This window comes from Aulonocara stuartgranti, assembly GCF_965226115.1.
Source record: "Aulonocara stuartgranti genome assembly, chromosome: 1".
NCBI lineage: Eukaryota > Metazoa > Chordata > Actinopteri > Cichliformes > Cichlidae > Aulonocara > Aulonocara stuartgranti.
In genome coordinates this window covers 16,268,602-16,287,573 of record NC_138939.1, presented here as the reverse complement: position 1 = coordinate 16,287,573, position 18,972 = coordinate 16,268,602, and the positions used below count along the sequence as shown (strand labels likewise).

The following is an 18,972-nucleotide window of genomic DNA, read 5'->3' as shown; positions in this document are numbered from 1 at the left end:
CCTGAGTCACCAGCCTCAGAAACTGCAAGTTAACAGCACCTCGGATTAGAGCCCAGATATGGACATTACACTAGTGGAAATCTGTGCTTTGGTCTGATGATTGCAAATTTGAGATCTTTGGTTCCACCTGCTGTGTCTTTGTGCGAGACAGAAAAGTTGGTCAGATGGTCTCTACATGCATGGTTCTCACTGTGAAACATAGAGGAGGTGTGATTGTGTGGGGTTGCTTTGTTGGTGACACTGTTGGGGATTTATTAAAAACTGAAGACACACTGAACCATCATGGCTACCACAGCATCCTGCAGCAACACGCCATCCCATCCGGTTTGCGTTTAGTTGGACCATCATTTATTTTTCAACAGGGCTATCTGACCAAGAAGGAGAGTGATGGAGTGCTGCGCTAGATGGCCTGGCCAGCACTCCGTCACCTGACCTTAACCCAATCGAGATGGTTTGGGATGAGATGGACCGCAGAGTTAAGGCAAAAGAGCCAGCAAGTGCTCAGCATCTCTGGGAACTTCTTCAAGACTGTTGGAAAACCATACCAAACCATCTGCATACTTCATACTTGTGGACAAACTATAGGAACTATAGGAAGGTGAGTCTACATAAACCTCATGTAGCCTATACTAATGCCCTGAGCTTATCACTGAAGATACAAAGGTGGCTCAACACCAGCAGGGGCTGGTACAATTGTCTCTTTGTGGGAAGGTGATCTGAGTGTATTTTTTCTTTGTTTTTGTTGATGTGTTTTACATGAGTCTGGAATAAAGGTTGATTGATTGGCACAAATTGCACACTGGTGTTGTGAGCAGGAGCGCTTGCCATTCTGTAATATTTTATATTATCAATTGTGTTCTGCAAAGCCTTATTAAAAAGGCATTTCTGGATACAGATTTCCTTGTTGAAAGCCTCAGTGTAGATGTGGTACATTTGCCTTACGTGTAAAAACAGGCACAGACTTATCGTGTGCTTTGAGTGCGAATATGTATGACAGCAACAGTGAATCATTCAACTTAGCCCTAATCCTGCACAAAATGTAAATCGTGTCTATTAGACATGCAGGTATATCAACTACTTTGACTTTACCAGTGCAGTAGGGTGGTGCTCCACTCCATGTACCATCTTCCTGACAGTGGCGAGTAGCATTGCCCACAAGCACTCCACCAGGTAGACAAGAGTACTGCAGTACTGAACCATATGTCCAACTGTTGGTCCCAGATACTACTACATTAGGGGGTACACCAGGGTCACCACAGGAAATAGCTACAGAGACAGCAAGAGATTGAAAGAGATAAAGAAGGGTTTAGTGTGTGAGTGTTTGTGTATGTCTCTGAATGTGTGTTTGAGTGTGGATGCGTCCAACTATAGATTACAGATACTATTGCTTCAGGTTGTGCAGCTGGGTCACTGCAGAGACAGCAAACAGGAGAGTGTTTTCAGCAAAACAGGGGTGGGATTAATGCAAGCCCTTGTTGTTTTTGTGTGTGCGTGCTTGTGTCAAAATACACAAACAGGGACTGCAAAAAGAAAGAAGTGTAGACATTAAATGTAGCATGAGACAGAGGCGCTAGCTGTTCAACCAAGGTGAACTGGAAGACAACCAAGGATGTTTTGGTTGTGTGATATGCACCTTAACCAATACAAGACAACGTATTATGACTTTGCAACTGTACAATAAAACATATGCACATAAATAATTAAACCTGCCTTGCTTACACCACATTGTAGCATACGGGCATGCAAGTAAAGCTTATTGAGTTTAACTGAATTGCCTGAGAAAACCAATAACTCATCTGAAATTAAATTCACTTCAGCCAGACAACACTGAAAGCATCTCTGCTTTTCTTCTATGTAGAAAACTAGAAAAAAATCATTCCAAAGCATTTAAGCAACAGACGCCCAATTTTTTTCTTCAGCTTCGGAGAAATCTATGTTTTACAAAGCACAAGTTTCTGGAGGACACTGATATGGAACTGCTCTCGATTTTCTATTGCTGCCAAATGACTTGTCCTCCGATATCTCTCCTCACCCCCAAATTGTATTACTCCATCCTCTCCTTGCCCCTCTGTCATCACCCCTTTCCCCCCAATTTTCCGATAAGACCTTGTTTTGCGAATGCAACGCTCGATGCACAGACGCCAAGTGCTTCACCGGTGTCTGCCCCTTCCTTCCTCTCTGTCTGATTTCTCATCTCTACACCTCTGTTCCTGTGTCTTTATTCTAAGCTTTTGTTCACCTTCTGTTCCCCTCTTCATCTGTGAATCTGCTTCCTTCTCACTATCACTCTCTAGTTTAATCTCTTTGTTTCTATCAGCAATGGTAGCTTTCTAACAAGACCACCTATAGCCTTATGAGACACATTCCAACTTTCTTTTTCTGTAAACACACATGGACACAAATCATACTCAAACCTTTACGACTCTTTCTTTCATACCCTTTTCTTTTATGATTACTTTCTTCCCATTTTCTTTCTTGAACCCTCTCGTTTGCTCTCACTCTTTCATCCACTCCTCCTTATCCTACTCTCAAAGGCTCTTCAGGCTATTTCAATCCTCAAATGCCTATTCCAGAAAACAAAAAAAAGAGCTACCTGCTTGTGACTACTTTTTTGAAGGCATGTTCTTATAAAAAAAATCCCAAAACTCACACACACAACAGGAAAGACATGTAGCCAAATATTTCCCCGACTACCTTCACTTGTTCACCCATACCTAGGCAACGAGGGATTGGCCGGTCCCACAGTCCATTATGCTGACATGTAAGGAGTGCAGAACCCAAAAGGTAGAAGCCTCGTTTGCAGTGGATTGATACAGTCACACCATAGCTGAAGACTTCTGGGTAACGAAGGCCGGATTGGCGCACGCCATTCTCCACATGACCGGGGTCAGAACAGTTCACCACTGTACGAGAGAGCAGAAGAGCCATTTAAAAGTATTTACAAAGTTTTTACAATGCAAGCATATATAAAGGTGATGGCTATATATCTTGGGAGCTTTGTGGGGTTGAGTACTGAATACTCAATTACCATTTAACAAAGTTACAATTTCATATCATGCATGCTGCTCTGCTCTGGTCTTCTTTAAACTGCTCTTTTGTCATACCCTGCTCTGTTTTTTGAAGCATTTTGTTCCCTATTGCCTCCTCCTGTCCCTTGTACTTTTTCTCTCTGGGTAGATGCCAGTTCAATAAGAGTGGAGTTTGATTTTCCCCATGTCGCAGGGGAGACTGACATTCACTCAAATTCAAGTCCATGGGGGAGACGCCTATGTGTGTTTGTGTGTGTGTGTGTGTGTGTGTGTGTGTGTGTGTGTGTGTTTGGCACCCTATGGGAACAAAGAAAGTTTCAGTCTTATAATTGACAGCTGCTGCTGTGAGGTAAAAAGAGGGAGGGAGAGCAGGATAAGACAGAAAATGTGGGGGAGATGGAGAAAGCAAGCAGGCAAGCGAGGATGAATCGCTTCAGTGGGAAACCCATGTGAGCAACTACGTTATATCGATCTGCTCTCATGACTTTGCAAAATGCTTGTGTGTGTGCGTGCTTGAGTATATCATAACTGTTACACTACCAGGGGTCTAGAGAGTTTTGTACTGTAATGACCGTGCATGGTTAGCAGAGGAAAAGAGCATGTCTCTGGACATGTACCCAGCTGTGTTTGCGCACGAATGAATTTATTAGTTTATTTGGAGATACACTGATTGTGTCTGAATTCATCTTGCAGATAAGATTTTGTTGTGTTCTCTCTTTTACTAGCAGCAGACTCGGTTCCAAAAGCAATTTCATTTACATAATGTGGGTAGAAGCAAACTCAGTCAACACATGCTGAACATACCACAGCAATCCACAATTTAAAGGAAAGTCTGTTTTTTTACAATACAACCTAGGGATCATTTTTGTCATTGAGGCCTTTTCTTTTATTTGGTTATGATTTTACTCAACAGATGTCGATAGCATCATGTTGGCTCCTCACACAGATTCTATGATTTTAAAAGTGAAAAAAAAATAAATAAATAAATAAATAAATAAAGCATTACAAGGATGTGCATGTGCATGAGTTGCTAGCTCTGTGTTAATGAATGTGGACGAGACCTTTGCAGACTGGTAAGGGGCTGCTCCACTGTCCGTTAAGTCGGCACTGAGCCCGAGCATTTCCACTTAGGACGTAACCTCTGTTGCAGGTGAAGTTGACCACATCATTGAGATTAAATTCGGTGCCATTGGTCCGCCCATTGGCTGGGTTGCCTGGGTGACCACAAGTTATTGCTGAGAGAGAAAGAGTGGAGAGAAATGTGATGAGAAACTTGAGGTTTGGAATAAGTATTGTGGTTCTCCCTCTTGATATTGTGTGATATTTCCAACTTTTTTTTAATGTTGGTGCACAGACATATTCACTGAAAAAAAAAAGTAAACTCTAAAAGAATAAATTGTGTGATGCCTCTGAAGAGATTCTTTATATAACAATATAGGTTTTAGCTTTTCATATTTGACAAAAGCAGCAAACAATCTTTAACTTCAAACCACGATGTTGTTGGTATTGTGAACTTACGGACACAGACAGGTGTTGTTCCAGACCACCGATGGTCTTGTTGGCAGATTCTGACTGATGTGCCAATTAGGCGATATCCTAACATGCACTGGTATACAACTGTGTCACGGTAACTAGATCCATCCCCGCTAATGTGGCCGTTGACTATAGGATCTGGAGAGTCACAGTGACCAGCTGGGAGAAGCAAAGTGACAGAAATTAATACAGCACAATGAAACGCATCTTTAACTCACTCACACATCACTGAAGCTGGTTTTGTGTGCTGAGCCCTGATTTTAAACACATTCTGGCTCATTGTGCCAGCAGTCACTGTGGACTGCCAAATTATATGTAGGAGCTTAGATGCTTAAACTTTCAAATGTCTGTCTTTGCAAATCACCTTCAAAGACTTTAGTTCTAAACTTGGAGCAATTACAGATGAACAAAAGTCTCTTAAAAACAGTCCTTTAAGCATTTTTTTTTTCATGCACTACATCTGCCTGGGGTTACTTAAAGCTTCAGCACATAAAAAGCAAGACTCCAGTGAGCTGAGGTGTAAAGAGATTCTGAATTGTATTTGACACTATTTAATCTGTTAACAGATGTGTTTCAAAGTCGATCCCTTTTTCTTGATGTTTGTGTATCTAATGGTAAATGGTAAATAGTCCACCCAGTTCTGAACGGTCACTTGGTTATTGCCAAAGGTTAAAAGTTAAAAATAACCAGCCTTTCTAAAATTGTTACAATTATTTCTAATTTTAAGAGATAGTATTATTATTGTCTTTTTAGGTCAGCAAATATCATCTCTGTCAATAAATGACAAATACTGTTATATTTTGCCATCAATATCTCAAAAGAATATGAGGGTGGATGTGAAATTTGCAGGTGAAACATGAATATTAACAATGCGCTACCTTATCAAAGTTGTACATATAGGCTCTCCGTGTTCATTACATTGACTTAGGTGATCTATTCCATGGTGTTAGTGAGGTACTAATCAGGTTGGATTTTTCTCATTAATGTAATATGAGATGAGTCAATGCTTTGATTTTACTTTAACAGCTTGCTACATTTCTTTTCCAATGAATCAAATTGTTATTTTTTGTGCCAAAGGGACTTAGGATAAACCACAACATCTTGAACATCTTATCACATTCAATGAACATTACCTAGACACCTGGTCTCTACACCACTCCACAGCCCATTAGCGCCACACTCCCTCACGTGGGATCCCACCAGAGTGTAGCCATGGTTACACATAAAGATCGCAGTTGCTCCGAATGTGGTCAACGTCCCCAGTTTGGTACCAAAAGGTGGGGAAGGAAGTTCCCCGCAGGAGATAACTAAATAATGAAATAAATGTGTCATTACAAAGTAACAAATTACACATTACATAACATCGTGGTGCAAATGATACTTTTCCATCTTTTACAAAATCTGCAAATAAAGTGGTCTGTGTCGTCAAGCCTTCATCATGATTGGTCAGTTAAATGAAGCATTACAAGACTACCATCCTAAACTTAAACATGGTACATTTTTGTTTTCCAACACAATATCTATCTGAATTTATTTCCTTCAGAAGATTTAAGCTAATTCTGTCTTAATATCCTGGGAGACACAGCTTTAAAGTCACTGGCTAATTTAAACAGACACTTCTGTTACATTGCCAAATCCCTTGAAACTGCTGCAATGATAGGTAGGTCAGCTCAAACACTACCAAGAGAAATTAACAAAAACGTATCCAAATAAAGTCTTTAAACCACTGGCTTAATGTAAAATACATTTCAAATTTTAATCATTTTTTTAAACTTCTCCAGTGTACACATTTCACTTTTCCATTGGCATATCATATATTATGCAACAGTAGGAAATTCTGTAGCCTACTAGAAAGTTGTCAAAGTCCCAATGTTCTGTCACAGCCTCTCTTTATGAAACAAGCAGCAAAGACGTATTGCATAGTAAGACTGTATAGACAGTATTTCACTACTATCGGCATATACCCCACATTTAGGAAGTACAGACTGCATTCTGTTTGAAAGAGACACAGTCCCTAGACAATGTGCAGTAGTTAACATCCTCAGGCGTTTCGAAACACATACACCCCTGGTAACTAATTTCCAAAAAAGTAGAAGAAATAGATAAAACCTCACGCACAACCACACATAAAGCAGCTCCCTCTCAAATATACCAATGACAGAGGATTAAGCACATGCATGCTTGCCCCTCAAAGCAGGTGAAAAGCACAGTTGTTGTTGTTTTTTTTAAACTAAACTTGGCAATTATGCTAGGAAAGTAGCTTTCTTTAATTCTTCCAAGTCTCCCCTCATTTCTTTATATCTTGCTAGGAAAATTGGAAACAGGTGCACTGATTAGAAATCATACCTGAACTACAGAACATATAGCAAAAACATTTATGCCATTTAAAAGGTCTTGAAAGTCAATGTTTTGTATGATCACCTTTATTTTTTTACAGTCTGAAATCTCTTAGGCAAATTTCTTATCGTTTCTTTAAATAGTCTTTAGAAATGGTTTTCCAGGCTTCTTGAAGGATAATCAATTTTCACTGCCTTTTGTTCAGTTCTCTGTCAAGATGATCTCACACTGCTTCAGTAATTTTGAGGTTAGCTGACCTTTCCTGACCAAGGTAAACAAAAGCCCATTCCTCTGAAAATGGTCAGATACAAGGGGTGGACTGAAAATGGGAAAAAAAAGGCAGCCGATTTCAAAAGAAAAACTTTGAAAACTTTCAGAAAGTGTGGATAACTATTGCTCATGGCTGCTTTAAAAAATTACATGAAAGTCAAACTCCTTGGAAGAAAAGATAAAAAAAATGATGGGCAGATTTTTGTAAATGTCTCTTGTTCCGGTTTTATTTTGATAGCCCTTGTCAAGTGTGCGGCCCATTCCCATTCCCTCGTTACTCCCTCGTGTATTTAACCCCTGTTTTTCTTTGCCCCTTGTCGTGTCGTAACCTCGTCCCTGCTGTGTGTTTCCCTCATGTGCCTGTTTAGATCCTAGCTTCTCAGTTCCAGGGTTTGTTTTCTTGTGATCCAGCTTACATTCTAGTTTTCCAGAGTTTCAGTCCTTAATTACTATGTTGAGGGCTTTTGTTTGTTTTCCATGAGTTTTTGTTATGGTGGATTTCCCAGCAATAAAGCTGCCATTTTCAGTTAACCTCCCGTGTTGTGAGTCCTGCGTTTGGGTCCTACATCCTGCCTGCCACACAGCTGAACCGTGACAGTTTTATGTATGATCTGACTGAATAATGTTCAGTATAATTCTACTAGAGGAAGTTTAGAAGGTGCACCAAATACTAATTTTATTATCATGCACTTAAGTGAGGGCATCAGCTGATTATGAGCTAAGACAGTCATAATAGTGTCTTTGTGTGTATCAGTACTTACTCTTACAGGTAGCTGGGGCATCTGACCCCTCCCAAGTTCGGTTGGCAAGGCACCGAAGAGTCCGATGCCCCGCACCTAAATAGTACCCAGTTGAGCACTCCAGCATCACCACAGAACCAAACTCTCCCAGCCTACCAGAAATTAGGCGGTAGAGCATGTGACCTGAGAGGACGTCGTCAATGCTGGGGCAGTGGACCGCTGGACAAAAAATTAATGAAATGATACAGTTATATAAAATGTAACTGAACGGCAGGTGATTTTTAATTCTTAATTAAAATCTCTGATAATGTACTATTTGTATAAATTATAATTGTATAAATTAAAATGTATTACTTATTTATAATTCTAAACAAACTCCAAATTAATTATTGATTTAGTGGACAAAAGTTTTTTTTGAAAAATAAATGATGTGTGAGTCATCTTCTCAAAATGCATCCTGGACACTGAGAAGAGAGCTTCCAGCGAGAGGCTCTAGCTTTTTCTAGATATACCAGTGCTTACTTTTTTGTCAACTAAGACATTTACCCATCCTTATAATAAAGTTAGAAATACGTACGTAGACATCTGGAGACTGAGGCAGCATTGCTCCAGCTGCCATCCTCCAAACACATGGCATTCATCGGAACACCTGGGTCAAGGTGGTAACCATGGTTACACTGATAGGTGACCTGGCTCCCAACAGTATACTGGTAAGCATGGAAGCTGCCGTTTCCCGGTGACGGAGGTATGCCGCATGAGACAGCTACCACATAACAAAAAGAAAAGTGTTGCAGGAGGAATCCTTTACAACTGCAATTTTTTAATCCTTTTTACCTTTGTTCTTTATCACTAAGAAGACTGAGAAATAATTGGTTTAAAATTTTACCTTGACAAAAAGGCGGTGGGGTATCCCACTGGAAAAGTCCATTGGAGTCGAGCTTGCAGGTGGCATTGCTTGAGCCCACCAGCCTGTGACCACGATTACAAAAGTACTGAAGTCTGCTACCTGGGCGAAGTTTGGTTCGGTTGACCACACCGCCATTCAGTGGAGGATCATTAATGCTACAGTAAGCAGCTGGAGGCAGAGAAACAAAGAGTTCTCAGCGGATAGCTTAATCGACAGTCAAATTGTACAAATAATTTGATTTCCTAAGCTAAAAATAACAAACTGGCATGACAGTTTAAGAGTTTAAGAGAGTCTGAAAACTTGGTGACATTAATTGTAACACTCCAGGCAATCTGAAGAAAACAAAAAGTAAATGCCATCTATTAGTGAACTTAGTGAGCATAATCCCAAAGCAAACAGAATAATCATAAACTAGAAGAAGATATTGCACTTACTATAGTGCAGTGTTTTGTCATCTTAGAGCAGAGTGCGAGTGTGGTAGAGCATGAATAACACTCTAAACAGTAGCTAGAACACGGCACTCAAGGGCCGCTTGGCTCTCACTTCTCTGTCTGATGTGGTCACTGCTTCACCTGATCTTGGCTCTCCTCCCTCTTGGCTTCACATTAGTGGAATGACATTCCCACTCTGATCAGGACAACAGAGTCTGTAAATCTTTCTTTCCTAGAAGTGTCATCTGTTCCCTTTTATTCACCATTTCAGATCTTATCATCCTATCATAGCATTTCTCTGTAACATAATCATTATTCATTTAGGGTCCTCCTTTATATCTCAGTGTGTATAATTTCAATAAAGGGACACAGGCTCCATTCGGATAATATTTTATCTCAAGACCAGCACATCAGAGTATCAGTTGTTGTTTATTACTGAAGATCTCTGGAAGTTTTAGTCACAGGAAAGTTTAAAGGGTACTTCATATGATTTTCCTTTCCTTTTTTCTGTCATAGTTCCCATCAGACAATATAATGTTTGAATTGCGCATATATAAGTAAGCAGTAATAACCAGCATAGTCAGTAGAGGAAGAGTTTTTATCTTCAAACACAGGGTCATGAACCACGGAGAGACAAAAATCTATCTACAAAGTGTCAGTTCTGCTATTATTTATTTTACCAAATAGTCATCAGCTAATGAGATGCCAATAAACACAATTCTACCAAAGGTTGAGCAAATATTCCTGTGGAAGCCCAATAATATTGAGGCTTTGTGGTCAGTATCTTTTTTTGTTGTTCTCTGTTATACTCTGCCATTAAAACAGAGCTTTCTAACAGGTGACACCATCTTTTACCCTAATGTATCTACAAGCTGACTTTAAATCCAACTCTTGCCCAAGCAAATAGCTTCACCAAACCTTTAACTGCCAATTAATAGGCCAACTAACACCGATAACCTTACTGTCTTGACAAGTGGGTTTATCTAAATGCCAAATCCTTCTGAGAAGTCCAGCAATCATCCCTGCTTATTGTATCCAGCTCCATGAGTTTACTCATAACTACAATTTTTTAAACCATTCTGACGAAGGCTGCTCTTGTCCAAGTACAGAGCAGAGAGTCCTTGACTTGGTCTTGGTCTATATCAACACTGAAATCTATTCTTACGCCTTCTTATGTGTCTACAATAATTCCATTTGTCTGTCGAATTTTCCAGAGCTTTCATTTAGACTTATTTTAACTGCTTCCACCTTGATGTTGTTATTGTGTTTTACTCTAGTGTTTATACCATTCCTCTAACATTAACTGCATTGCATATTGAGACTTTAGCTCCATTTGTAGTAGTTTTAGCTGATGAATACGTCACCTTAATTGTTTATTTGAAAAATTGGAATGGCTCTGCTCTCACATGTGCTGTGAAGACATGCTGAGACATATATTATTTATCCTACTACCACTGCTGACAACTTCTTTAAAGTTTACTAACTACCATACTTGTTTACAACCTGAACAGAATGCTCCCTTTATGCATTAAGGCAAAAACAACAAAGTAGAGAGAGCGCGAGAGAGAAAGATGGGTCAAGAATTTCCAAGTGAATCTTAACAAGTGAAACTATTAAATATATATAAAAGTGATCCCAGCTTTCAGGATGGTTCGATGATAAATAGATGCCATACAATTAATAAAAATGATGCAGGGTTAATTTCACAGCCAAACAATACACTGGGTCCACAAAGAATAATAAGAAAAAAGCATAACAGTGATTATTGCAGCTTACTCCATCTGCCAACACACATTTACAGTATATACTTCTGAGGATCCTCACAGGTATAATACATTTCCTGCCCCCTAGCCATAAGCATGCCAGCATGTCAAAGAAGAAGACATTTCTAAACATATATTTATGATACAAACTGTACTATAGATATGTTCAGTTTCAATTTAAAGCTCCAGATCATTAATAATGTATAGTAAGTGAAAAATCCCACCCATCATTTTTTAGTTTTCTTTAGAGATGCTGTTGTCGATGCAATAAGACACCACGGGGAAAGACAATTCTGTTACTTAAGGCTGTTTTGCAGATATAACCCAAAGACTAAAATATATCACATTTATTTTTTTCCCTTCAGTACACAGAGCCAGGAAACAGGCCTTGTGACTTACTCCTTCTAAACCCAAATAGGATTAGTGTCACTATAAATTATTTTTTCTATGACTAAGATTGGGGGATTGTCTTTAACGAATTCTTAACAAGTTAAAATGATTAAGTGGTGAACTAGCTTACAACCCAAATCTAAAAAAGCCAACACAACCTCACAGTTTTGGCAAGCCACTACAGATTTAATTCGCTCAATCTGACAAATTAACAAATTAGAGTTACTAATTCTCTTTTGTTCATAAGTAGCATGATGCATTCAAAAATAATGTTTTCTAAATAATCATTGCTCACCCACCTACAACCGTGATGAATTACTTTCATTATTAAGAAAAGCATTAGGGATGGTTATTCACTAAAGGAGAACAGAGCAGCTAATTTAGTAGTCAAAAACAGTTTTAACACAGGGGGTCACACAGACTTCTAGGTACTGTTTTTAAAAGCAGAATAAGAGAGCAGCCCCTTCCAGAAAACTCACATTGGAAACTGGGCATACATCTAACGCACAAGGACATTCTATTTCAATCAAATAATAATATCAATAATTCAGAAGATACCAGATGTACCTGAGTACCGTATCTTGAATCCTCTCTTGTTGGTTGCGTGGTCAGTGGACCATCGTAGATAGAGTTGGTTTGTCTTTGATGTGAAGTTCAGTTGAGAGGAATGGTTACCACTTAGCGCAACAAGCAGTGGGCTTTGTCCGGAAGATCCTAATGAAACAAGTAATTTAGTTCAGAGCCATGTACAATAAGTGATTGATTTTTATAGACGTGCCTGTTTAGACAATACGCTATTTTGTCATTTAAGTATCTGTTGCAAAGAAACGTAGCGATGATAGTAGGAAAAATGTGATAAAGTTAAACTTAGTTAAACTTAGATACGAGTCTCCATGCATATCTCCAGATGAAAAATAGCCTAAAGTAAAGCGGCAATGAAATTTCTTAGATGTGAGGTACACACAATTACCAAGTTCAAGAAGTGACTTGCTACCTCCAGATTACTTGAACGGTGTCTGCGTTTGATTTTGTTTATAAAAGACACTTTTAAATACTATAGTAGCTGAACAGCATTCTCCAAATAGTCTACTGTTCAGTAATGCTTCAATAGATTAGAAAACAACCCGGTCACTGATGCTTCCTCTGTGATGTCATTAATCTCAGAAATATCAGAGGGAGCTTACATTTGTTTTGACCACGCAAGATTAATAGAGAGAGAGAACTTGCGTGCAAATGTGTTAACCCATTTAGAGATCCAGTAAAATATGCATTTAAAAAATGTGTTTGGGTAGCTTGTTATAATGTTTATTGGTATAAAAATGAACATTTTTAACTGTCACTAGTCAAATTATTCTAATATAGCTTCATAAAGTTCTTAATATACACTGCACCAAAAGCCACAAAATTATACACAGAGCGCACTATCTACTCTGTACACAAATTTCCTGCTCCATAACCTACTTGGAAGTCCTGTGGGGTAAATTCCTAACACCCCAAATGAGAATTAAGTATTATGTATCTTATTAACGGAACTGTTGGTATTTTGAACAAGAAAACATAAATTAAAGCTGGATCTGAGTATGCGTGTGTGTGAAGATGTAACAAATGTAGGAAAGGATTGTTTACCATCAAAAATCTCCAGTTCATCAAACTGCTTCTCGCTGTGGAACATCTCCACATAGATATTGATGGTGTAACCTGAGGGGGGGGAAGCAATCATTTACTGCCAAGTGCAAATGTACTGTAACATGCAACACATAGTGTATAGCAAATGCACAAACACATGCAGAGCCGTATGCAAATGTATGCATATTTAGGCTGAAAGACCAAATGCAGACACAGAGGTCTATCAGGTTCAAGAATAAAGCAGGTTAAGGTTAAGTAAATAACACACAGCTTGAGTGTCATTTCACTCAAGCTGTGTGTTAAATTTCAAATTTTTGTCCTCGCTGTAAAGAGATCAGTCTCTTTGGTTGCATCTAAATGCAGATGGTAAGTCTTCAGTCACAAGATTATTCCAACACACATGTGTAACCCCATAGACAGACAGACAGACAGGATACACACTGTACCTGGAATCATGCGCAGCAACCAGGAGCATGTCTGGCTGTTTGGATAATTGCTAGGAAACCCAGGGCTCAGTATCACACCCGAGGATGAAAACCGTTCCTCATTGGCTGGGCACTGGGCTGAAGGGGTTACCAAAAAGCCAGTTAAAGCAATCAAAAATGTAAAAAGAATTAAGAATAATAAATACAGCCTTGATTCTTGCTTTAGATGCGTGGTAGTCACGTAACAGTTTAAAATGTCAGCATATGTGAAACCTAACGGCCGCATGCCCACTGATTCATCCTTTAAAAATGGTCCATTTATTAGTCTTGAGCAAAATAACTGCAGAACTCTTTCAATCTTTCTGTATGTTGTTTGTTTCCTTAACAGGATTAAACACAAAAGGAGCGCTAGATCCTCTAAGAGAGATTTTTATTAGAATTCCTGTTATAAGAATACTGCTTTCTTTTCTTTTTTTTATATAGAGGAAAAGGAGTTTCACATGATGGAGGAAAGCCATGTGTTTCTTTAACACTCGGCTATAGAAGGAAAGAAACTCATTTTCTCAAATAATAAAAATCAATATTTTTTTGTGTGTCTCATAGAATTACCAGTTGTCTTAGCAGATCTGAACATGTAACATTTTTTTTTGAGGAATCTTTACTCACAAAACCAACATGCCAACAATGAACTACTGTGTTACGGAATTATTATGCCCATTGTTGGAATATATGAGAAACTGGCTAAAATAAAAAGCCGCTACATACTTTTTAGCTACTTTTCAGTTTCAATGCACAATCCTAAGACTCTCCTAGAGAGACTGACGGCATTAGAGTCAGTGTGGTTCAACTACAGCCTAACCATTAACATTTGAATACTTAAAATTTAAGTAACTTTGCCACAATGCTTCATATCAGTTTGATTTTTCGAAAAGTTGTATTACCGTGAGACTGTTTTTCAATTAGTGATATCCTGCATTAACCTACATGAAACATGACAACTCTCTGAGAATGATGCTGAGCTTCTTTTATGCAGCTGGGTTATATGTTTTGACTCCAAATGTAATAATTACACAACAATAATTAAAGTTTTGGAGATGTGACTGGAGAAGCAACATGTCTTTTATGGAAGAGATATATTTTAGAAGCATAGAGATAGCAAGAGATACTAAGTTGCTCATTCTGATTCTTAACATACTTATACAATGCCAGTGGAAATATTTCTGCTACTGCTAGCAGTAGTAGTAGTAGTACTAGTACATAAAATAGTGGGATAAATATAAGCAGTAATTAATTTTACACTTTTAAATAGGACTCATTTTCAAAACCATGACTCATTTTCAAGACTACGAAATAAAGGAAGCCACAACTGCCTTTAAACATCCATATAGGTTTAGTATTCACATGGGGTACCACTTAGAGCAGCTGCAGGATACATCCTGTGGCTGTGGATAGAAATTTGTCAACAAAATTGGGAGCCTAGAAAATGTGGGTGTTGACTAGGCAGGAATGATCTTGCAAAAAGACAGTTGAAGTTGAATAATGGAAAGCCAGGATCTGTCAATTCTGGAGCTTGTGGCGAATTACATGTCAGGATATCTCAGCTTTTGCTGTATTGATTTTGACTTCTTATTTTAATCTGTCCCTTGTCAGTGCACAGTAAATTCTCTTCCATAGGCAAAAAAAACCCAACAACAGTAATGTCTGGTTTGCTTTGTTTTTGACAGTTCCTAAAATGTGCAGAAAGCGAAGAACTACCAACCATTTTAAAAACGTATACGGTATTCTGTTTACCATATACATGCTAACCTAAGAGAAACCAACTATACACTGAGGATAATAACATATTAGGATAGATCATTTCTGTAAAATATGCCTTACCTTGACATGTTGGGGGCGGGGTTTCAAAGAGCAAATGAGAGTTGAGTTTACACATAAGCTCTGCCTTTCCAAGCAGCGTGTATCCAGGTAAACAGCGATACTTCACAATATCACCTAAAATTGGAAAATTATATTATATAACATACATATATATCATTATAAATTCTGTTAATTTATTACACGAGGCAGGCAAAGAAAAGAAAACTTTGACCATAAAATTTCAACTGATAGGTTCACAACTGTTTTTAAGAAACAACATTATTTGTAACCCCAATCTAAAGGATAATAATAAGTACATAAAAGACTATATTAAATACTCTAAACAGACGCAATCGACTACTAATACAGATGACACACTGACTTTCTACAAATCTTTAAAATAATTGCCAAGTCGCAATGTATCTCTATGTATATCCCTTCAAAGAAGAGCTTCTTATTTTGTTATTACTAAAATGACTAATGTTGGAAGACTAGTCGAAAATCGCCTTTTCCTGAAATGAGTACATATTTGCATCAAATGAAGAGTGAAGATTTTATGCCCTCCCGTTTCACTGGATTTCAAGAGAAGAGGATCGCTTTACAGAAAATAAGGAGTGATGAGAGAAGGAACAACAATTTCCACAATCAACAGCCCTCTAAATGGAGCGTATTACATTAAGGCTTGAAAGAGTCTATCTTTATGAACTTTGGGAAAAAACTCTGACATTTTATGATTTGTATTTTTTAAGAAGCGAGCACCAGATTAATGTTGCTTCTTTTGCCTTCCAAAGAAAAACAAGAAAGGTTTTCCATCTTAAAGTGTTGTAAATCTACCGGGTGATGTAATGCATGCTTCGCACTTCCAGGAGACGTATAGTGCCTCACAGCATAAGACCAATTTAAAACAGAATAAACAAGCACATTATTTTCTTGAGAATGTTCAACAATTCTGGAATTTGGTAGCACATCAATAACAAAGCTAGTGCTCTCTAAGGAAATTCACTCTGGCAGGTTTTGTGAATGTAAAATTCACCTGCAGTCAAACAGTCTGAGAGGTTTAATATTTGTGCATATAATTACGCCAAACAAACCCAAATTGGCTTCACTTGTGGTGGGCTCAGGTTTGGCACTTTTTTCATGTTGCTCTATACGGAGGAGGTATGAAGTATGACTATTATCACTGTTTCTTTTTTCTTTTCTTTTTTTAAATTACAGCCCTGTTGATCTAAAAGGTCACCATAAGCAAGCTGCTTTTCACAAATCACACACACAAAACAGGGCTGAGAGTTGCATGTTTATGAAAAGATTGATAGTAGTACATATAACAGGGTCCCGCCTAAAACACTATCATTTCTATGAAACATGGGGGGAAAAAGTTTGTTTATTTACATAGGCCTGGAAAATTGCATATAAAATCAAGAGGCCTTTGTAAATAGCTTTATCCAAACCATGACCAGGTGTTTGCCTAAAAAAGTGACCTCCTTTTGTTACCTGACAGAAATGCCATTTCAGTGCAGATAAATGTCCAGTCAGCAAACAACATATACACTGGCTAGTCGTTTTGTCTAAGCATGAGGGCAGATTCTTGCCCACGTCCAACAAGGCTTTATGTGTGAGGTGGTCTACATTTTACATGACATTTGTGTGGTGGGAATATTCAAGTCTGCAGGTGCTTTGCCTGCTCTGGAACTGGCATTGACAAGTCATGACCAAGGAGAAGTCGCACTCCACTCTTCAAAGATATGCTACACCCTCTGGTTTGCATCTTCGACTCATACTACACCATGATGGATCTGAAGGATTGCTGGCTTAGATAAACTTTGTTTCACATTCCCCTGACCTCAACCCTATTGAACAGTTATGGCAAGCATCCCACAAGAAGTCCTTTGAACCAGGGGCTATCCAGTGAGACTGTCTTTCTAATACACTACATGGCAATTGCAACAGCTTTAAAATATTGTGTACAAAATAATTTTCTTTGCAAATGTGTCACTATTATTTTTATAATATTTGCTTCTAAGACACCGATACATAGAGGTACACTGAATGGATTTTATGAACAAGTGCCTCTGTACCACTAATAAAGCAAAAGAAAAAAAATACCGTGACAGACAAGCATGGGCCTGCTATATTTAGATAATGCATTTGCAAAGTAATGTGGCAGATTAATGAAGTAATCAATCAGCAGAATAATGACCTACTACAAGCCTGATCAGGTAGTTTTTCATTTTGATCTTATGATGTACCACATTAGATAAGGCTGATGATCCTTTTTAATTCTGAAGAATGTAACAAACGATATAATTTAAAAAATCGTGCTAAATTAAGCAAGTTTGTCATGCATGAATGCAGGTTCAGCCGACTTGTTATCAATAAAAGAGTTTTGCAGGTTATTCTGTTATAGTTGTTGTGTTTTTTGCAAATTTTAGCCAACATTTTTTCCCCGTATCAAAACCAATGATTATTAATCATGTCTATTACCTATTTGGAAATCCTCATCTTCATAGATCATCTCTGCATTCTCCACAACAGGGGGAGGAGGGCATTTCTTAAGACGGTACGCTAAAGAGAAGAGATGAAAAAAGGGGTTAACGTACTCACTATTGAGGAGTTGTCTTAAACACATTTACCTGGTGCAATATTACGAAAATCATGTTATTTTTCTCTTACTGTAGATCACTGCAGCACCTTTCCTTACACTTTCACCCCTCTCTAAAAATTAGACCTTGCCTATAAAAGGTAATAGGTAAGAATAATAGGTAAGAAAACCTTATAATTTACCAGTATATGTTTAGTTTCTGTCAGCAAGATTACCAAGCTCAATTTCAAAAAGCTTGGCAGAGCATTAAAGCTCCATGTAAGGGAATTCTAATTTGGATGCATATCTAGATCACTTTCTTAAAAAACCCTAGAATAGAGCATATGATGAAAAGAAATATAAGCAATTAGCCCGACTCTCAAATCTTCATAATCCAGAGTTCCAGAACACTCTTGGATTCAAGTGTGATTATCATCCAAACATATTTGGATCAATTTTTTTTTACTTTTGCCTTTGTACTCTACCACTGTGGATTTTACATTGAACAATCAAGATGTCAATGACTTGCAGATGTTCAGCTTTAATTTGGGTTAAGTAAAGTACCACGGGCCACAACTTATTTTACAGTCAAATTACCTGTAATGCTATAAAATAACTGCCTTTATAACTGCCTGGATAGGACTTGTTTTTATAAACTCCCCTGACAAAATGAAGATAGTATATGAATATATTTTTCCTTAGAACAAACTCTTAGATTTAGTTATAGGGTATTTGACTAAAATAAGTGCACTTTGCTCAGAGGCTGGTCACATTTCACCAAAATGAAACTAGGGTTTCAAATGTCTTCCATATGTCTATCAATTTTTTAATCTACTATTCCAACTAGGGTCAAAGGGGACTATTCCATCAGATAATGGCTGAGAGGCAGGGTTCACCATGCACAGGTCACTCATTAATCATGGCTAGCAAACTGACAGAAAACCATTTATGCTCATATGCATACCTACAGTCAATTTAGAATCACCCATTGCCTAACATGCATATCTTTGAACTGTTGGAGGAAAAGAAGAACCCACAGTTATGCCTTTGTTGAAGTAAAAACATAACATGAGATAGTAAACTAAC

General features: G+C 38.1%; 1 protein-coding gene across 1 annotated transcript in view; it reads right to left on the bottom strand.

Annotated features, from left to right (window-relative positions):
- The window catches only part of LOC309707078 (CUB and sushi domain-containing protein 1-like), a 451,615-nt gene that overhangs the window by 33,460 nt on the left and 399,183 nt on the right, over positions 1-18,972 (bottom strand). The window contains exons 47-59 of the mRNA XM_082534186.1: positions 17,790-17,870; positions 15,330-15,443; positions 13,473-13,589; positions 13,027-13,098; positions 11,968-12,114; positions 8,796-8,984; positions 8,487-8,672; positions 7,931-8,128; positions 5,696-5,869; positions 4,548-4,721; positions 4,091-4,264; positions 2,715-2,903; positions 1,090-1,266 (exon numbers count right to left, since the gene is read on the bottom strand). Of these exons, the coding sequence (XP_082390312.1) occupies positions 1,090-1,266; positions 2,715-2,903; positions 4,091-4,264; positions 4,548-4,721; positions 5,696-5,869; positions 7,931-8,128; positions 8,487-8,672; positions 8,796-8,984; positions 11,968-12,114; positions 13,027-13,098; positions 13,473-13,589; positions 15,330-15,443; positions 17,790-17,870 (1,992 nt within the window). The remainder of the gene's footprint in view (positions 1-1,089; positions 1,267-2,714; positions 2,904-4,090; positions 4,265-4,547; positions 4,722-5,695; positions 5,870-7,930; positions 8,129-8,486; positions 8,673-8,795; positions 8,985-11,967; positions 12,115-13,026; positions 13,099-13,472; positions 13,590-15,329; positions 15,444-17,789; positions 17,871-18,972) is intronic.